Here is an 18,110-nt window from a genome sequence, read left to right as displayed (position 1 = left end):
GTGTGTGTGTGTGTGTGTGTGTGTGTGTGTGTGTATGTTAGACTTATAATCACAAGTTGGCCGGATATCTAAAGATTTGTCTGCATGTTGTTTATAGCAGCACTTTGAACCAAGTCAGTTCTGACTGAAAGCGGCGCTACGCATCGCTTTTTTCTCACTGGCCTAACTCCCACATTTTAGGGGCGTTCTGTGGTCGTCGCATGAATCTGAAAGAAGCCACACTTAATTGGGATTTTTAATTTGCTTCACCACACCCCTCGGAGATCTTAGACCGGCTGCCAAACAAGCTAAACTGAGAACGCGAGCAGACCACATGCGTGGCCTTCGAAATGACAACTCCACATATTCGAAACATCTGCTGCGCGACGAGGCAAATTGTGAAATAGAAATGATCTTGCTCTCACACTTAGATTGGCATGGACTTCATCTTGACCATAGAGGTGAGTTCCTGTTTGGTCACATGGTCGCGCCGCCTCTGCCTCATCCTGGAAACACAAAACGGTAAGTGAACACCAAAAAAAGGCTTTACCGAAAAAAACTTGTGTGTGTGTGTGTGTGTGTCTTACCACACGACATAGATGAGGGAAGGGACGGTGATGAGGATGACCACGGAGAACAAAACCAGCAAAATCACCAAACCCAAATTACCTTCACCGTCGATTACAGGATCTGGTCGGGAGGAAGACAAAACGACACGGGAGGTCAACGACACGAGCAGGACGGAGGAGACGAGGAGGAAGACAGAGGGAACGAAGGGAGACGGACGAACAGATGGATGAGTTGAAGACAAGAGATTCAAGTGTGGTGGGAAGAAAAAAGAACCCCCCAGAAACAATTATAGTGGAACATGGACAAGACAGGAAGACATAGTCGAGTTCACGCAGATCTGGATTATTGTCTTGTTTTACGCACACTAGTGTTTTTCAGAGACCGAAAGAGAAAGAAAGAAAGAAAGAAAGAAAAAAAGTCGCTGTGTGTTCTCGGATTTAATTACTCTCCGGAGGGAAGTTAATTTTAAATCCATTATAGCTTTCACACAAACATCTATTTATCGTGCTCCGGGGAGTAAACAACTCGCTTTCACGCACAAAAAACAACTAAACAGTGTGTTTTTTTCTGAAACTGTGAAACAAAGGCAAAAAAAAAAAAGATGAAATGTACAAAAACACTTCTTTTGGTATTTAGAAGATTGAAAAAAAATATTATTTATGAGCACATCTGCAAGGAGGACACGCACAAATAGAAGAGGACATCTGGTCCACAGCTTGAAGTTTGAAGGGATGTGACGGTGGCCTTCAGCTCTCTACTGCCACAACTGTGTGTATCTGTCCCCTTGCATATACTGTGTGGGTGTGTGTGTGTGTGTGTGTGTGTGTGTGCGTGTTTACCAGTGCATACTTGTTTTGTACATCCTGCATGTGCCTGTTTCACATGGGCATGAGTGCGAGCTGCTATGTACTTAACACTGTAAAAGACACGACACCCTGCAGGTGCAATTTACTGCAATTAGGTGTAATTTGGTTGATGGATCCAGGCACATGGCACCTCCACTCTACGTGTATCATATCGGTAAATAATGCCTTCCTATAGAGATTATCGCTACGTTAATGACTGGCGTGGCTTCTTGTTGCCGCCAAAAACATCAAGGTTAGGAAAAATACACACCCTGCCGTTTGAGTCGTATATTTTACTTAACTAAAGCTGATCCTGACTTTGATCAACTTGACATGGGTTGATAATTATGGATAATTGTGGATGTTTTGGTTCTGAGTAAGATGACACGTGTTTTACTGGGTGACTCTAAAGCATTTGTTTTCAGGGACTACAATACACTTATAATAAAAATGACAGTAATAGAACCATCGTTATGTTTTATGTGTACTTTAAGCCGCAGTAGTAAGTGGAACAAGTTGTGATGACGGTAATAGCTCAACAGAAATTATGAACATTACTGTATTGGTTTTGTTTGGAGCTAAGTTTTGTTTGGAACTTCGTTTTCTCAGACAAAATGTTAGCATCATACTGTATATATTTCAACTCTGAGACAAAAGATAAGATAAGAAAAGATTGATCCTCAAATCTCCAAGCAGGCGCTAATTGGGTAATCTGACCAAATATTCGATAAAATATCAAAACCTGATTAAATTATACAAAGCACCTTCATTCTCTTGTCCACAGTGGCAACGCAGTGACTGTTCAATCTGTTCTGCTCAGAACAATCACAGTGTTAATATTTGTTGTAAATACATGTTTTTGTATTTGCAAACCAGGAATGTGAGCGAACCGTAGGGTGCTTGTAGAACGCGTTACATTTGTTTGTTAAGCTTCAGCAGGAGACTAGCTCCGTGGCTACCATGCTCCTCGATACAAGGACAGTTCAAACCATCATTTGACGTTACGAAATGAGTCTTACTGTGTGATTTTTCAGTCGAGGTTTCGGGCTTCGTGTTGAACGGGAAATAATAGTCTGGTATTCTTTCCTCTGGTGGGAGCTCCTCCGTCGGGTCGGGGGTGGTGTAGGCTGTGGCACAAACAAACAAGCGCACACGTACACAGATCCGATTAGGCCCATCTCTTTTATATATTCATCTTTGTATGTAGTCATTATGAATCATCCTCTCCATCTACTATCCTATTTAAAGATTCTAAACTTCTCCTAATGTGTTCCTTATTATACTTACAAAAAATGTTTTTGTTTTTTGCAACTTTACTGTAAAGTTACCTTCCTTACCTTCCCAGGGCCGGACCAGAATCAGGGGGCTCCATTCGCTCCACTGGCTCTCGGCGTTCACGTCGTCGTGGGCTCGGATCTGCACCTGGTGGAGGTGGCCGGCCAGGGCGTCGAATATCACGACCGGACTCTCCTCTGAGTAGATCTGATGGATGGAGAAAAAAGAGGTGGGCACAAGAAAGTAGCGGTGGAAAACAGAAAGAAAATCTGAGGAAGAACATGAATGATAGAACATTATAGAACAAAGACTGCCATCATCAGTACATATAGATGTCTGCTTTAGACCCATATTTCGATATTTTTCCATTTATTTTCTCAGTATGTTCTGTGCTTGACTTGAGTTACAAACATAACCACCAAGAATGTTATACATTTGTGACTGAGCACGGTAAAAGTAAAACACAAACAAGTTTCATTTGCCGGTGCAATGTGGGAAAATAGATGTATCAATTGATGTGATACTCCAGTTTTGAGGCAGACTTTCTCCCACATCAACACCGACACGAAACTCTTGGGCCTTGCTCACTCACGTCTGACCAGTATACGGAGCCCTGTGGCCTGTATCGGATCTGGAACATGAGGGGGAACGAGGTGTACACCGGCCAGGAGGAGGGAAACTTCCACGAGACGATCAGCCTCTTCGGAAAACCTTCCAGTTCCTTCACCAGCAGGGAATCTGGAGGGTCTGGCTTCACTGCAGAAAAGACGGAATCGAAAACAAAAAACTCATTACCTCCTTCACCAAGAGGGTTATGTCTGTTCGATTTGTCTGTTTAGCAGGTTCACTCAAAAAAAGGAATGGACGAAAGACAGGGCTCGTCTTGTTCTGGACTTTCTCTCGTTTCCGGGAGCAACTGGACTGAAGGCTTCTTCAGAACTGAGCTTGAACTTTTGAATTGTTTACCTGTATCTCCTTGCTATCAATAGACATATTTGCTAATTATCCACGTCATTATTCTCGTTCCACAGAATCTTATCTCTTTATTATTTATTCACTTGAAAGCACTGTGTCAATAAGACCGCAGAGGCTGAGAGAAGTGGTGGAGGGACAATCCGCGGGGGCTGTGAAGATCGACTCCAGTGGCTCTGGCAGGGAGCAATAAGAACACGCCATGCAGACAGAGAAGAGAGAGGCAGCAAACAAGATAATTGAGGTCATTAGAAGAGGACAGAGACACAAGAGCAGTCTGGAAAAATTATGATGTTGACATTTTGTGTGCACGTCTGTGAGTGTGAGTGTTGCACTCGTGCATCTTTCAGTGGTGGAAAGTAGTTTTACATAAGTAAGTACACATTTTGAGGTACTTTTCCTAGAGTGATTACATTTTAATGCTACTGGTTTACTTCTACTCCACTAAATTTTGAAGGAAAATATTGTACTCTTCACTCCCTTAACGTTTGATGTATTATCTCAGAGTCACAATTAGCGTGACCTTTGCTGTCAAGTCAATTTTGACTGCACAACTTGCCATATCACTTTATATATACAAAATTTGCATTTCCACTGAAACAACACAATTTTTTTATATTTACATTTGTATGTGTGCGTTTCCATGTTTTGCGCCTGTGAGTCGTGTCTGAGAAATTAATGAATATGGGGAAAATATGTGTGCATATGGAAAGGTATGGGGAAGTAAGTCAAAGTAAGGGGCCTCATATTCAGCTTTAATGAGGGCATGAATGTCTCTGTATGTCTATTGATTTTAGAAGGAGAGGAGGGGATTCCTGCCACAACTTCTTCCAAGTTTCACGGAGAAGGGAATAAGTCTGAATAGTTCAAAACTCTGTGTCTACTGCTTTTAGGGCACAGGAAGGAGACAATGGAGGAGCTGTTGAAGCATGAACGTTGTCCTTCTGAAAGTTGCGCTATTTGCACAAGCCATTTCGAACGCGTGTAAGGTTACAACTGGAAAGAAAAAAATTGAAATAAAATACAGGGGACAGGGCCAAAAAGAACTGTCAGCCAATCACAATAGTAGTTTTTTGAGTAATGCAGCCATCCTGTTTCAGTAGAGCTGAATGTGGCGAAAAGTAGAAACGAGAGCAAACTGCAAAATGATCGACGTTTGGAGGAGAAAAATCACCAGTGTGTTTCACAGACATACAACAGTCGTACGACATTTTCGTGAGTGTGTGTGTGTGTGTGTGTGTGTGTGTGTGTGTGTGTGTCTGTTTCACGTTAGCTTACATAATTCGTGTAACTTCAACCGGACGTATGTCGTCTCGGACCCGAGGCCGTTGGTCACCGTGACTCTGAGCGTGTGGATGGTCTGCCAGAAGGCGGGGTTATCCACCTCACAATGCTTGCTGGCGACATCCACGACACACGGCGCCCACTCCTGACTGCTGCCCCTTAAAAAACAAAACAAAAACTTTCAGTTGTACTGTTGTGTGTGCATTTGTTGTTCCAAGTCAAGATATGCTGGGGTAAGGAAAGGGAGGAAACAGAGGAGGGTGGACTCAGGCTGAACACATGCACTATATTTAGCGTCTTCATATCAGATTCTGTGTGTGACCTTGTGCCGTTGCCGCTGCAGCTGCAGTAAATGGCTCTTACCTGAAGGAGGCATTGTACTGGGCAGGCAGGAAGGTCTTGACCGGGTCCACCCAGGAGCAGCGAACGTGTTTGTGACTGGGCACTTGACAGGAAATGCTCAAGAGCCCGGGGGGATCTGGGGAAACGGAAGTCAGACAGCGTTCACTTTGAGGACCAAGGGGGGGTTTATTTTTTTTAAAGAGCTCTTTTAGATGTAAAGCCTCGAGTCTGAATTTGAAAAGATGTGTGGCCCGGTGTCCCCATCATAAGCCAAACTATTTTGGGAGAAGCGTGGAAAAACTCCCTGTCCCTCAACAGGAAGTCCGCTAAGGGCGCCGCTTCCCGTTCGAGACATTTACAGGAAGTGGAGGGCTTTCTGTCGATGTGAGGACCTGCAACGACTGTCACTGTTGTGACGAGATGTCAGAATAAATGAAATACTGAGGATGGAAGAACAAAAAAAAAGGGGAAAAAATAAAAAGAGGGAATTTCAAGAGAATGTGTGAGTGGAAGAAACAGAAGCTTCTTCTATATTTTATGCCAAATTATCCAAAGAATGAACTGAACTGTGAGCGACTGGGACTGTTCGCAACACGGAGGGCACAGGGCTGTCTCCGCTGCAAAGAGTCAGTCTTTAAAAGCCAAAGTCCCAGAGAGAGAGAGACTGAATGAGAATCCAAAACATTCTAGTCTTTCTGTAAGGGCGTCGTGAGGCATCATCCCAGATGCAGCGTCGGTTGTAGTCCACTAAGTCACACTACGAGAGGTTGAAACAAAACAAAGAAAAAAAAAACACTTACGACCAAGCCGGAGTTTGACCGAGTGAAGGAGCAGCCCGTGGTTATCGTAGCAGCTGTAGAGGCCCTGCGCTGAGTGGTCGACGTGCAGCAGGAGCAAGGTGCCGTCGGACGTCACTCGGTGCCACGGCAACGCCGAGCTGTGGTTGAGATGCCACAACACAGGTGTCCTGGGTGGGGGACATGTCAGACCTCTGTTACTACACTTGAGAGGACTTCACCTGTAAACCATTTGATTTATCAAAATTCAATGCGACCCCTTTTTATCTGTTATTTTGTCCATGATTTGCCCTATTTCTCATAGCATATCTTTCAGGAATTCTAAAAAAAGGCAGCTAGATTCACATATAATTTCATAAATGACTATAACAAAATGGTTAATTGAGTTGTAAATGTTGAATGCTATGTGCCACTAATCCAATTATGCTTCTGTGGGTGTACACATAGATATTACTGCAACTTTTATGCCAAATTAGTCCCAGAATGCCTGTTGAATCTAATGGTTGTACTTTAGGATTAAAAAAAACAAAAATGCTCTGGAAATATATATGTAGTATAATGTCTTTGTCATCAAGCTTCACAGACAATAGTTTTCATTCCTTACCTGGTTTGCGACTTCCCGCATGCCACTGTCACATTTGACTCCAGGCGCCCGTACTGCACGCCTGACACTGCATAAAACAGACGCCACATAAAATATTGAAGCCCAAGTGGTCTGGGCTTACAGTATCTGCACACTGCACAATATGACACATGCTGCGTGTCCGCATCTCCTGCATAAATGTGATTCAAGCGCTATTATTTACAGTACAGGGACGACGGTATGACAATAACATGACCATACAAGGTTAAGGGATCCAGCAGACACTGAGGAGCTGAGGAGACTTTGGCACACGGAACAAAGCTGCTGTGGGTTATTGTAGTTTATTATTATTGGCATCAAATCTAAATTACTATGCATCAGCAAAATCCTCTTTGAAACCTTTATCATTCAAAAACAGTTGAGCATTTTGAGAAGAACTCTTAAGCGTCGTTGATATCAACAATGAAAAAAATTTGCTATATGAAAAAGATTATTGACTACAGAAGATTCAACACTTATCTTGTGCTCCCAGCTCAAACTTCACAAACTAAAGAAGAGTACGATTTTTGTAACGCAATGCATAATTTTCAGCGGCCATTGTTTCATATTCAGGACAAATTTCTCAACCGCACACCGAGCAACCTTTGAAATGTGACACCTTGTTAATTGCTTCTGTCCCAAATCACTTTTATTGATGTAAATAGCTTGAGGTTTATCTGCCGAGGTTCGCTCTTCTAAAATGGGGTTGAAAGTAATGTTGTGTCAAATTGACATATGAAAAACGGAATATGATCTGTTCGCAATTTTGAAAAGTATTTTTATCCCCAAAACACAAAACAAAACAAGAACAACAAAAAAACTCCATGTACAGTACATGACATCTCAAATCTAGGCACATTCATACAAGGCTAATGGTAATGTTCAAGCAGACATGATGCAGCCAAGTAGTTTGAGGGATTAGTCTATCAAATGAATCCGCAAACTTAATCCCAGTAACTGTTAAAAGTGAGATTGGCGTGGTTGTTGTGAGTAGAGAAAGAATTTTTATCACTAACATAAAAGGATGAGAGAATCTGCAAAACGATCACTTTCCATCTACCTAAACTGGAATGCGGTGTTGATTTGAAGGGGAACACTAAGTGCAGTGTAAACCCTCAAACAAATATTTGCGGTAATTTGCAGAGTCGATACACTATCTGCCATATGTGAATGTGTGTGTGTGTGTGTGTGTGTTTGTCTTGGCTACGTAATATGAAAGCTGGCTCCTTTTTCTGCCCTTTTTTTTTTTGCAGGAGACCTGGAGTGGAAAAACATCACATTGGCTGCAAGTCTGCCACGAACACACCTCCATTAATGCTCAGCCTCAATCCCCCCAGGCATGCACATACTCCCCGCTGGCCTCTCCTGCCCTGGTAACGAACAATCTGCTCTGAGGTCGTTTTTTTTTATTCCTCTTCATTTTTTAGAGCTCACATAGAGCTCCTCTTTATCTCACATTTTCACAAACCTGACAGGTATCAAAGTGGAACCATGAAGGATGATAACCACAAACTTATTGAAAAATGTCATCACCTACGACCCGGAATGATACATATGTTTGTTTAATTTGCTGAATTAGTATGTTTATGTTTCGTTTTCCATGCTGCAATAACCTCGTGTGCCCTGCGGGGACCGGCTAAGTTAATCCCTTAAATTCAATTTTACACATACTTGAGTTGAAGGGCTCACCGAAGGCCCTTTTTCCTGCTTTTCGCTGACACCTTTGAGGTCGGCTTCTCTGGCCTCGCTACTGTTGTTTCAGTGGCTGCACTAAATGAAACAGCTGGGAAACGGTGCAGCAAATTGCTCGGCGGTGATTCTGCGGTTTTGCGTGTGTGTGTGTTTGAGTGTGAGGGGTCAAATGCACAGAGAGAAAGGAAAGACGCTGAAGCCCTTTGAACATAAATAAGCTTACTGAAGTGCGTTCATTCTGTTGTGGTGTGTGTACTGTAGTAGGGGAAACAATTTGTACAATTCACAACAACATGGTGAGGTTAATGGACTTGAGCTCTCGGGAAAGCTGTTTTATTAATGCGACAAAGCTGTGTGACGTTAGAGAGAAGCATTTCCTCATGTCCGTCATTGTTTTTCAATGTTGTTTTTTAATGAGAATCCTAATGGCCGAGATGTGAAAACGTGGCAGCTTCGAAAAAAAAGCAACAAGAGCAAGAGCATGTGACATACAATCGCTCAGGTTGTGAGAAAAGAACTCTTATTGCTGGGCTGAACAATTTGATTATTCTATGATATGTTGACATCATTTTTCTTTAAATTAAACTACATGCAACAAGGTTCTCGTTTGATTTCTTGCTTTGTGTTCAATAGCGAAACTGATTACAATCACAATTGTTCAATTATATTCATAAAATCCAAATGTGGTGTTTGATTAAAGATGATCAGTTGAGATAATAATGCCAAAATATTGTTACATCACAGGTGATTTGATATAAAACTGGCTGACTAACCGTTGACTTTAACTGTGGCTCTTTCTTTTTGAAAATGGAAAAATTAATGTTCATGAAAAAACAATTAATGACACAGGCCCAACTACCTGTAGAGAAGACAAAAAGCGGCATATGAAATATGAATTAGCATAATCTAACCCTCCATCTGTCTCTTTTCTTATGATTTCTCCCTCTGTGTCAATCTTTCACTCTATCGCAATCTTTTTGTTCAATCTCTCGCCAGTTTTAACCAGATTTTCTCTTTTCCCTTTAACCAAACACAAAGTGCACACTCCCTCTTTTACTCTTTGCGTGTGTGTGTGTGTGTGTGTGTGTGTCGGCGTGTGTGTTACTCGGGGCCATGGTGCAGTGCAAAGATTTGGCTGCTCTGAATGTGTGTATTCATGTTTTATTGGCAGTGAAGTACATTATTCCCCAAACCCGCAGCGTTCCACTCATATCTGATTCTGCCTCTGGCGAGAGGGCCCCCCAACACATGCACACACGCACACACGCGCATTTAAGTACATATACCCACACACGCTAATGCACACAGGAAGGCTGCAAGTTTCTCCTGACATTGAAATCAGATGGCAGGGTGGACAGAAATTGCAAGCTGGGTGAAACTCAGTACTTTCCAAACAATAAAAAAAAGAACTGCGGAGCTGCTGTGGGGTGAAATGAATGAGGAAGGGAAAATTCAGACAAGTCTCGCTTGGAGTGGCTGTTTAACTGTGCGAGTGATTAATTTGTCTAATTTTAGAAAGAAATAATAGAGAGACTGACAAAGACAAGAGACGGGAGATAATTGAGAGTAGAAACTGGCAGAAAGAAAGAGAGAGAGAAAATGTCTTCATACTGTACGGATAAAAACAACGATTCGAGCTTCAACAATGGAATTACTGTTGAATTTCTTGGAAGTTGCACATCCAAAATTGGACAGACAAAGAACCATAAATTTCAAATATGTCTCTGGTAAAGGATTTGCTTCTACAAATATGTGTTTCACTGCGAACTGCACCGTGTCCAGGTTTTATTCCACATTTTGGATGATTACTCAGATGACGATGCTGTACGTCGCTTGAAAGGTCAAGAACGGCAAAAATAGTTCACGAGGGAATCCATGCCTTATCCTAAATAGATGTATTTTGACATAACTACATATATATATATACAGTATTTGTGTGTGTATGTGCGTGTTACCTTCATCGGTCCAAATCTGAGCACAACTAGGACGCAGCGACAAAGATAAAAACCAGATGACTGTCAGACACGCAGCACTGGACAAAAGGCCTGGCATCTAGAGAGAGAGAGAGAGAGAGGAGGTACAATAATTAGGTGTTATTTTTAAACCTCAGTGGCTTCACAGAGTTGATAGCGACATCAACAACAGCTGCATCATCATCATCATCATCATCATCCACACCACCGGCAGCAGCAGCATCATTTTGAGTCTACTCTGCGCAAACAATTATTTTCAAAGAGAAAGATTTTTCAGAAACAAGTCTGGATTTTCTCATTTCTTCAATAATATATATATATATATATATATATATATATATATATATATATATATATATATATATACATATATATATATATATATATATAAATTCACAAACCAATGGGTGACGTCTCGGTGGCTTGCCACTTGGTTACCGTGCCAACAATTGCTAATTAGCACTAAAATATAAGCATGGGTGCGCTGTGTGTAGTGTTTGTCCCTGTGTTTTAACACATACACACACAAAGGCTTTACTCTTAACTTAGTCCCATAAATGTATCCTCAGGCCACTCTGATCGAAAATCTAAACAAATGGCGGAAACTGTGTGTGTGTGTGTGTGTGTGTGCGCGCGCGTGTTATAGAGAGAGGCTAAATAAAAATGAACATGATCAATAGCGAAAGACCATGTGGTGTGTGTGAGCGTCTAAACCCAGAGTCACACACGCCTGATGCCAAACACACTCGGTGTCTTATCTGTGGTGTCACTTCTCTTTATAGAGCTGAACATGTGACGTGCTCAGGATACGTCCACTTGGGGTCCAAAGGTTTGAGACTGTTCACTTTCAATTTCACTCGAATTGGGAAGTGTTCCCCACTGCATATCAACATCTGTACTCAAAGCTCCAGAGTGAAAAAAGAAACAATGGATTCACGCAGACGAAAAATAAGTCCGCTCTGGACCAAATTAAAATATTTGTGGAATAGTGAGCACTGCCCTTTGTGCATACTCCATCAGCCTTGCTTGAAAAAAATGAAGACAGCAATATTGGAGAGAGAACTCAACTTTTGGTGATGCCACTATTGCCACATCGAGGTGATGTACACAGAAGGAGAACTGGAGCATTACGGCGATAAAATTACGAAGTAAGGCATAAAAGGCAAAAATGTCAAAGTCAGAGAAAGATTGACAACCTGGCAACGGAGCAGACCACCGATTTGGGAGACGGGAGCAAAATAAAAAAACAACAGCTCCTGTTGAATATTTTTTTATTTTGAAGTATGATGATACAGCTTACATGAGGCTTGACAGGTGGAACACATACGAACTGTATTTCTCTTCACATTTTGAACTACTGCCTGCAGAGACACGGAGTGAGACATCTGCTGAGAGGCGACTAATACTCTGACGGGAGTCGACACAAAGCCATAAGAGCTTTCGTTCCTTTCATTTTGTCATCATTCATCATGACCGGGGGTTTCTTTCAATGTCAAACAGAGCTTGACTTCACAAAACGGGGAGGTCGAGTGATGGAGCCGGAGGTCGAGAGTCGGCGAACGAGGTCGGAATTCTTTTTTACGACCGGCAAATCGTAAAGCAAAGACGGTTCGCAGGGAGGACAGATAGCAGGCCAACAAATTATATGTTGGGCGAATTCACGATTTCGTAGGTTTGTATTGTAATAGGTTTTAGCCTGCTGCAACACATTGCTTCCTTTAGGCTGTAAATACCACTTAGAGCATAAAGGAAAGGAAATGCCACTTTGAGACACAATAATCTGGAAAAGATCCACTTTTACCTTTCACTTGAATTCACACTGACTGTTATTTTAGGTTTCTTTTTACATGTACTGACAGGAAGTTCCTTCACTGACAGCTTACTGTTATTTACCTGTCACCAGTCATCGTCAGTCAGTGCTATATACGGAGCGGCAGGGGAAAACCAAAACAATGTTTATTCTAAAGGCCGACGAGCAAGGTGGGACACGCAGCACATCGCCGCACCTTGAGGTTATTTATTAGATCTTCTCCAGAGAGCTCACAGAGAAAAGTTGGCTGTGAGTATCATTAGTTGAGATGAAAAGCTGGAGCCTCTAGACGACTAGAAACTGAAATAATATGCCGGCACAGATGTCGGACGCAAAATTAAAAGTAAAACACAAAGACAATGCATCTATTTTCCTAGAATAGTTGAAATACTAGCACCCAAAATCGTTCACCATAGCTCCCAAATGAAGCATTTTTTTCTTTGCTCAGAGAGTCACTTTGAAACGTGCTGTGGTTGTAAGCGAGATGAAACCTCTGGCACTTGGCATCCCTGTGACCGTGAGGCCTCCCTGCCGAACAGATCGACCGTTTGCTTAAAACCACAGCAAAACACACAATCATCGTTTCATAGGGAAAAAACAACAAGGTGTGGTGTTTGGCTTATACCTGTGCTGATTATCGTGGATTCTGCTTAAAAGTGAGTCAAATAATGAGGACGATAAAGTGACAGTCGTGTGAGTCACGTATAGGACAATGACTTTGGGCCACAGCTTAAGGCAGGCGATCGAAACAAAAGAGAAAGAGGGGGGAGAAATAATAGAGAGTCAGTCACCGGGCGATAGATGATATGATACAGTGTAAGGGCGGTGCGCACACACCTGCGTCGCATGACAGGCATCAAAACACCCGTGGCTTTTTGTTTCCTATGCAAACCCACACCCGAGGCCTCGGGGCATGCCGCCGTCCTATTGAACCAAAGGCAACACAGCTCCGTGGAAAAGCAGCGGATCCCCCTCTCACACTGCATCGCGGCACACCTCAGGTAATGCACCCCACTGTCACCTTTTTTTCCACGTAAATTCGAACATTCCTTCGAACATGGGAAGGGAGGTTCATATTCGATGAAGTGTAACGTCCTGTTGGAATTCAAAAATCTGCTGTCTACACACTGCCTAGAAGCACATGGCCTCTGGGCTTCAGAAGAGGCTTCCGCCCCTTGACCAGTAAAGTCAATACTGTTGTGGCTGTTTCTTTCTACGAAATGGAGGACACTCGCAAGCAAGGAGGAGGGGCACATGAACACATTCGAGAGGATTGCGTGTCATGTCGAATTGGACCCGATGTTTTGGAAAAAGTGACAGCGCGAGTGCCCCAAGTCTGTGTAGCTCGTCCAATTTGTGATGGACATAAACTGATCGCTGCGCCTTACATAGGATCAAATAAAAATTGGTTTATTCATTACGTGTGTGTTGGTGTACTATAAAGGGACAGTTAAATCCGATTTATCAAATTAATCAGAATTAGAAGTACAGCAACCGTTTCCTTTTGGTCTCGTTATGTCTTACCTTTTTTTTTCTTATTCAGCCATATTTGACATTGCTTCCCACGCATACTCCGTTGAAGGTTTGACCTCACAAAGGAAAAAGGTTTGACCTCACATCATCTACAACTTAACCACTGTGGGAAAAGTATCATGGACCAACATGGCCTGGCCTTTCAAAACATATTTTAAGCAACTCAAGAGCAAACTACAAATGCAGCACAGCACTAGATACAGATCAATCAATAAATAGTGGATTTCCTTTCGAGTGACACCAGTGCAGATGAGACCATGAGACACCCACGGCAGCTCACAGAGTCAAAACCCCCCAAAATGTACACAGAGTTCTTGGAATCTTCATCGGGGCGGTTCAGAGACGACTCTATCTCATGATGTAGCACGGCAGTGATACATTCGCCACGGTGGCACTGTGAACTTCACACCGCGCACTCAGCAAATTCAAAAATCTCACGACGTCCCCCGTCTCCTTCGCTTGATAACATTCTCCCTTTTTTTCTCCGTCCATCCCTCCCCCTTGCATTCATTACATTCTGTCCCGGCGGCGACCCAAACTGGCACGCAGCCGCAGTGTTTACAGGACTGGTTAAATACATCACGGTCCAGTCATGCAGGACTGTAAATGCTAAAAATGTATTACACATTGTGTTGTGGAGAGTCAGTGTGCTCGTTCGTTTTTGAATGAAACAGACAGTCGCCCCCCCCCCCCCCCAATCGTCAGCTTGAAATGAGACTTCGGTTGTCAGAATGCATTCCAAAGAAGGGAATGTTTCCAAATGAAAACAAAGAACTTAACTTATAAAACAGCTTCAGAGGCATAATCATCCTCTCGAAATCCACTTACGCAATACGTCATTAAGTACAGTGCAATACGATACAGTATTTTTCTGCATAATCCATCAGGAAAGTGTTTTTTGCTGCAGGACAGGTCAGAAATGCTGTCTCCTAAAGTGTTTTGATATCAAAAATCTATCTGACTAAGTTGTCGAGTGAGCTTCAAACTGTTGTGGGCTACCTGCACACAAAAAAGATGGATGACAAAACAGGAAAAAAAAAAGAGTGTTAACGTGCCTTCAACTAAAAATGGCTGCAATACAGCGGTGAGCTTATTCCTCTCCTGTCTGGGATTTTTACATTTACACGAAAAGGACACAACCCTTAAGAGCAATAAGACAAAATGAGAACAGGACATCGTTATGCCTTCAGAAAAATATTAACGGAATGTCTTAAATATAGGTTGAGGAAATATAAATTCAGATGCTCGTCAGCGGAGTCTGAGCCTCGCACCATAAATCCCGAGGACAGTTCTCCTGCCCCCCTCCGCTCTACTCCTCCGTAGAGTGCCGGGCCATGTTTTCCCTCCCTCTGATGCCAGAACGTTCAAGGTTCAGTAAACATATTTATGTCACAGTTTCCTAATGGATTACACTCTCCAGAGTACCTAGAGATCAGAAAATGCAGGCTGCGTCTCCTCGTTTGTCCGTCTCTTTACCCCCCCCCCCATCACCAACCGAGCTATTTTCTCCCTGCCCGCCTGCGTTTTCCTCCCTAATGCCAGACGGTGCAAGGTCCAGTAAACATATTTACACCGATTTTTCTAATGATCCTTCTCTAACACTCGGAAAACAAAGCCGTTCCCTGAGAGCAACGTGCTAAGCCGTCCCGTGTTCCTGTTCGTACTTGTGTGTGTCAGACGACCTGTTGCCTTGAGTGTTTTTTTTGTTTTTTTCTTCTACTAGATTTACTATCTCAGGTTACACCCAAAAAAATTCAAAGCGCTTATGGTCCACATTAGAGCATCAACATCAGACCGCCGTATTTTATCTCAAACCGTGGCTCCCTCCGCCAAAGAAAACACCAGACTCAGGGACCTTGTGTTAGATACTGTAAACTTGAGAAAACCTGAGGTCAACTTCGAAAATGTGGTCGTCCCCCCCCCCCCCCCCCCCCCCCGGTGTTTTGTTTTTTTTAATCTTTTGGGGACATTTAGCCTTTTTTCTTCTTCTTTTTTTTCACATTTGTATTGCAATACTCCAAATTGGTTCAGCAGGTTGCCGTAGTGCTTCTCCGTTTGATCTGATCTATCGGACGGAAACAGCCGGCCTGGAAGGAGCCGGAAAAGCCCTCCTTTCATCACTGCTCTATCAGGTCAGCTGAACAAGATTTATATAAACAAATATTTAACTTTTCAAAAAAAAAACACAAAGACGGGAAATTTAAAAAAAAAGAAGCATCATATCCTCCAAATTCGAACGCTGTGTCAATTCAACTCATTGTGATGCCGCTGCATTCAACTTCAAACGGAGAGTTATCTCCTCAGCAGCAGAGTGAAAGTGCTCAGTTTTGAGTTTTTTCCCTGGACGGGAAAGACACCAATCATCGACAGTTCAGTAAAAAGAAAAAAATTGAAGGCGCAGCAGCTGAGCCCAGTTCTCAGTCTACCAAGAGGGATACAGAAAACTCCCTCTGGAAGCCACACGGCTACTTAAATCTCTACAAGCCTGATAATACCACAAACCGCTCCGCCGCAGCTGTTGGAGGAGGTCCGTGTGAAGCTTAATGTGAAAAACCGCTGGTTCGTCCAGTGTCAACATGTCCACGATGGGGTGCGACAGCACTCGACGTACCTGCACGGTGGCAAGGACCAGCGTTCTTATCCTCATGCTCAACAATGATGCTCGATGCAAAATAGCCGCCATTTAACTGCAAGTAGTAAACTAACAATGTCAAGGACTAGGAGCGTCTCCACTTTCAACACTGTCTTTCCATAGATTGTGTGTGTGAACTCACGAGCCTATTCTGTGACTCACCCCCACCAGACACCTCTCTCTACTGCAACTCTTCCATCAGCAGTCATAATAGACAGGGGAATGTAGCCATGGATACTGTCACCAAGATGCACCCATAATACCCAAAAAAGTACTGTATTCCCAAATGCCCCAAATACAGTTTTACCTAAAAACTGCTCCTGTTTTTTGTAGACGCAGCAAATCCACAAATTTCATTACATTCGTTTAGCAAACATGTTGTCCAAAGCGACTTACAATAAGTGTATTCAACCATAAAGATACTACCCAAAAAGTGCAAGAATCGTGAGTACATGAAAAAAAGGAAGATCAAATTTGCAAAACAGCTTCAAGTGCTCCATTTAAGATTTTTTTTGTTTGTTTGTTTTAATGATTCATAGACTAAGGGGCTGTCTGAACATGTGAGTTTTCAGTCTGCACAACATGTGCCACAACCCTTGTTCCAAGAATGGACTAGAATATTAAAAAAATGGAAGTAATCACCGGGTCGGGAAAGTGAAGACAATACGGAAGTGCCTCAGACCGGAATTATCTTGAAGGGCCAGCAGAGGGCGACTCCACTGGTTGCAAAAAAAAAAATGAGTCAATGAGAAAATGACTGTACTTCTCACTTGATTTATAACATAGGTAGACATTTCCCTGAGGAGTTTATGACCCCATTTGGAGTCAAACAGACGATAAAGCACTGTATGCATTGGAGCGGAGACAGCTGGTACTATCCAATGGGTGCAGGTGGACGAACTCTCAGTCAGGCCCCACCCCCTCCTGCTCCTCCACATATGGTTACGTCAGCTTTCAACAAACCAAGATTGAGCTGGCCAAAATGCTGAACTTCAAAACGGCCGTTCACATCACTGGCGGGTTGCCACTTGGTTCCAAGCCAACAGTGGTGATGAGGTCGATGAAAGTTGAGGCATCCTGAAAAAATTTAAACAATAGCTGCGCCGCCACAAGCAGCAGACACAGGACAGCAGAGGGAAGGCAGGACGTTAGGAGGCCCTATTTTTATTTTTTCAATCCAAGAGCAAATCCAGAGTTGATGATAAAAAGGCCTCCGTAGTAAAAATGAGGTGTGTGCACGCTGATGATGAGTAATCCAATGCAATAAGGATGTTTTTTGTGAGCCAGTCCTCTCTGTGGCAGCTCAGTCCCACATGGTGAGTCACACACACTCTGGCATGCCACTGCACATTGAGTCAGCTTTACGAGAGGAAAAGCAAGACAGTGAGGAGAAGGGGAGAAAGACAGAGAGAAGGAAAGGAGGGGGATGTTGGGGGGGTGAGCAGAAAATGGAGATGTTAGCGGCTAAGAATGTACAAAAGGTATAGCTGATATAATAAACACACAAATGACTCAAATTAGTCTCTGTACATACACTTGTCGCTGCCCGGTGGCACAACAAATTATTACAGGATGTCCTGCTCATCACGACGGGTCATTACAGTCTATGTCACTAATTAAAGATTAACAAAGACTGATGCATAATTTAGCATACTGCCTGCAAAACTTGATCATCAGGTTGTACACAGTGTCTGTGTGTGTGTTTGTGTGTGACTGTGGGTATCTACACTCAGGACGGAAGGAAATGATGACAAATTGAGGGATTACCCAGTTGATAACACGTG

The 18,110-nt window shown here is 42.9% G+C and overlaps 1 protein-coding gene across 3 annotated transcripts in view; it reads right to left on the bottom strand.

Moving 5' to 3' along the window:
• Positions 1–18,110, bottom strand: part of il11ra (interleukin 11 receptor, alpha) — a 44,202-nt gene that overhangs the window by 4,726 nt on the left and 21,366 nt on the right. For 2 of the 3 annotated variants that reach the window (XM_035608630.2, XM_035608631.2), the window contains exons 2-11: positions 10,334–10,430; positions 6,669–6,735; positions 6,068–6,234; positions 5,289–5,403; positions 4,920–5,083; positions 3,262–3,425; positions 2,723–2,876; positions 2,414–2,521; positions 567–669; positions 405–485 (exon numbers count right to left, since the gene is read on the bottom strand). In XM_035608630.2, the coding sequence (XP_035464523.2) occupies positions 407–485; positions 567–669; positions 2,414–2,521; positions 2,723–2,876; positions 3,262–3,425; positions 4,920–5,083; positions 5,289–5,403; positions 6,068–6,234; positions 6,669–6,735; positions 10,334–10,430 (1,218 nt within the window). In that variant the 3' untranslated portion in view covers positions 405–406. The remainder of the gene's footprint in view (positions 1–404; positions 486–566; positions 670–2,413; positions 2,522–2,722; positions 2,877–3,261; positions 3,426–4,919; positions 5,084–5,288; positions 5,404–6,067; positions 6,235–6,668; positions 6,736–10,333; positions 10,431–18,110) is intronic. The other variant, XM_035608632.2, reaches the window with a different exon arrangement.

The sequence above is a fragment of the Scophthalmus maximus genome, chromosome 20, assembly GCF_022379125.1.
Source record: "Scophthalmus maximus strain ysfricsl-2021 chromosome 20, ASM2237912v1, whole genome shotgun sequence".
NCBI lineage: Eukaryota > Metazoa > Chordata > Actinopteri > Pleuronectiformes > Scophthalmidae > Scophthalmus > Scophthalmus maximus.
This window is presented reverse-complemented; position numbering and strand designations above follow the sequence as displayed.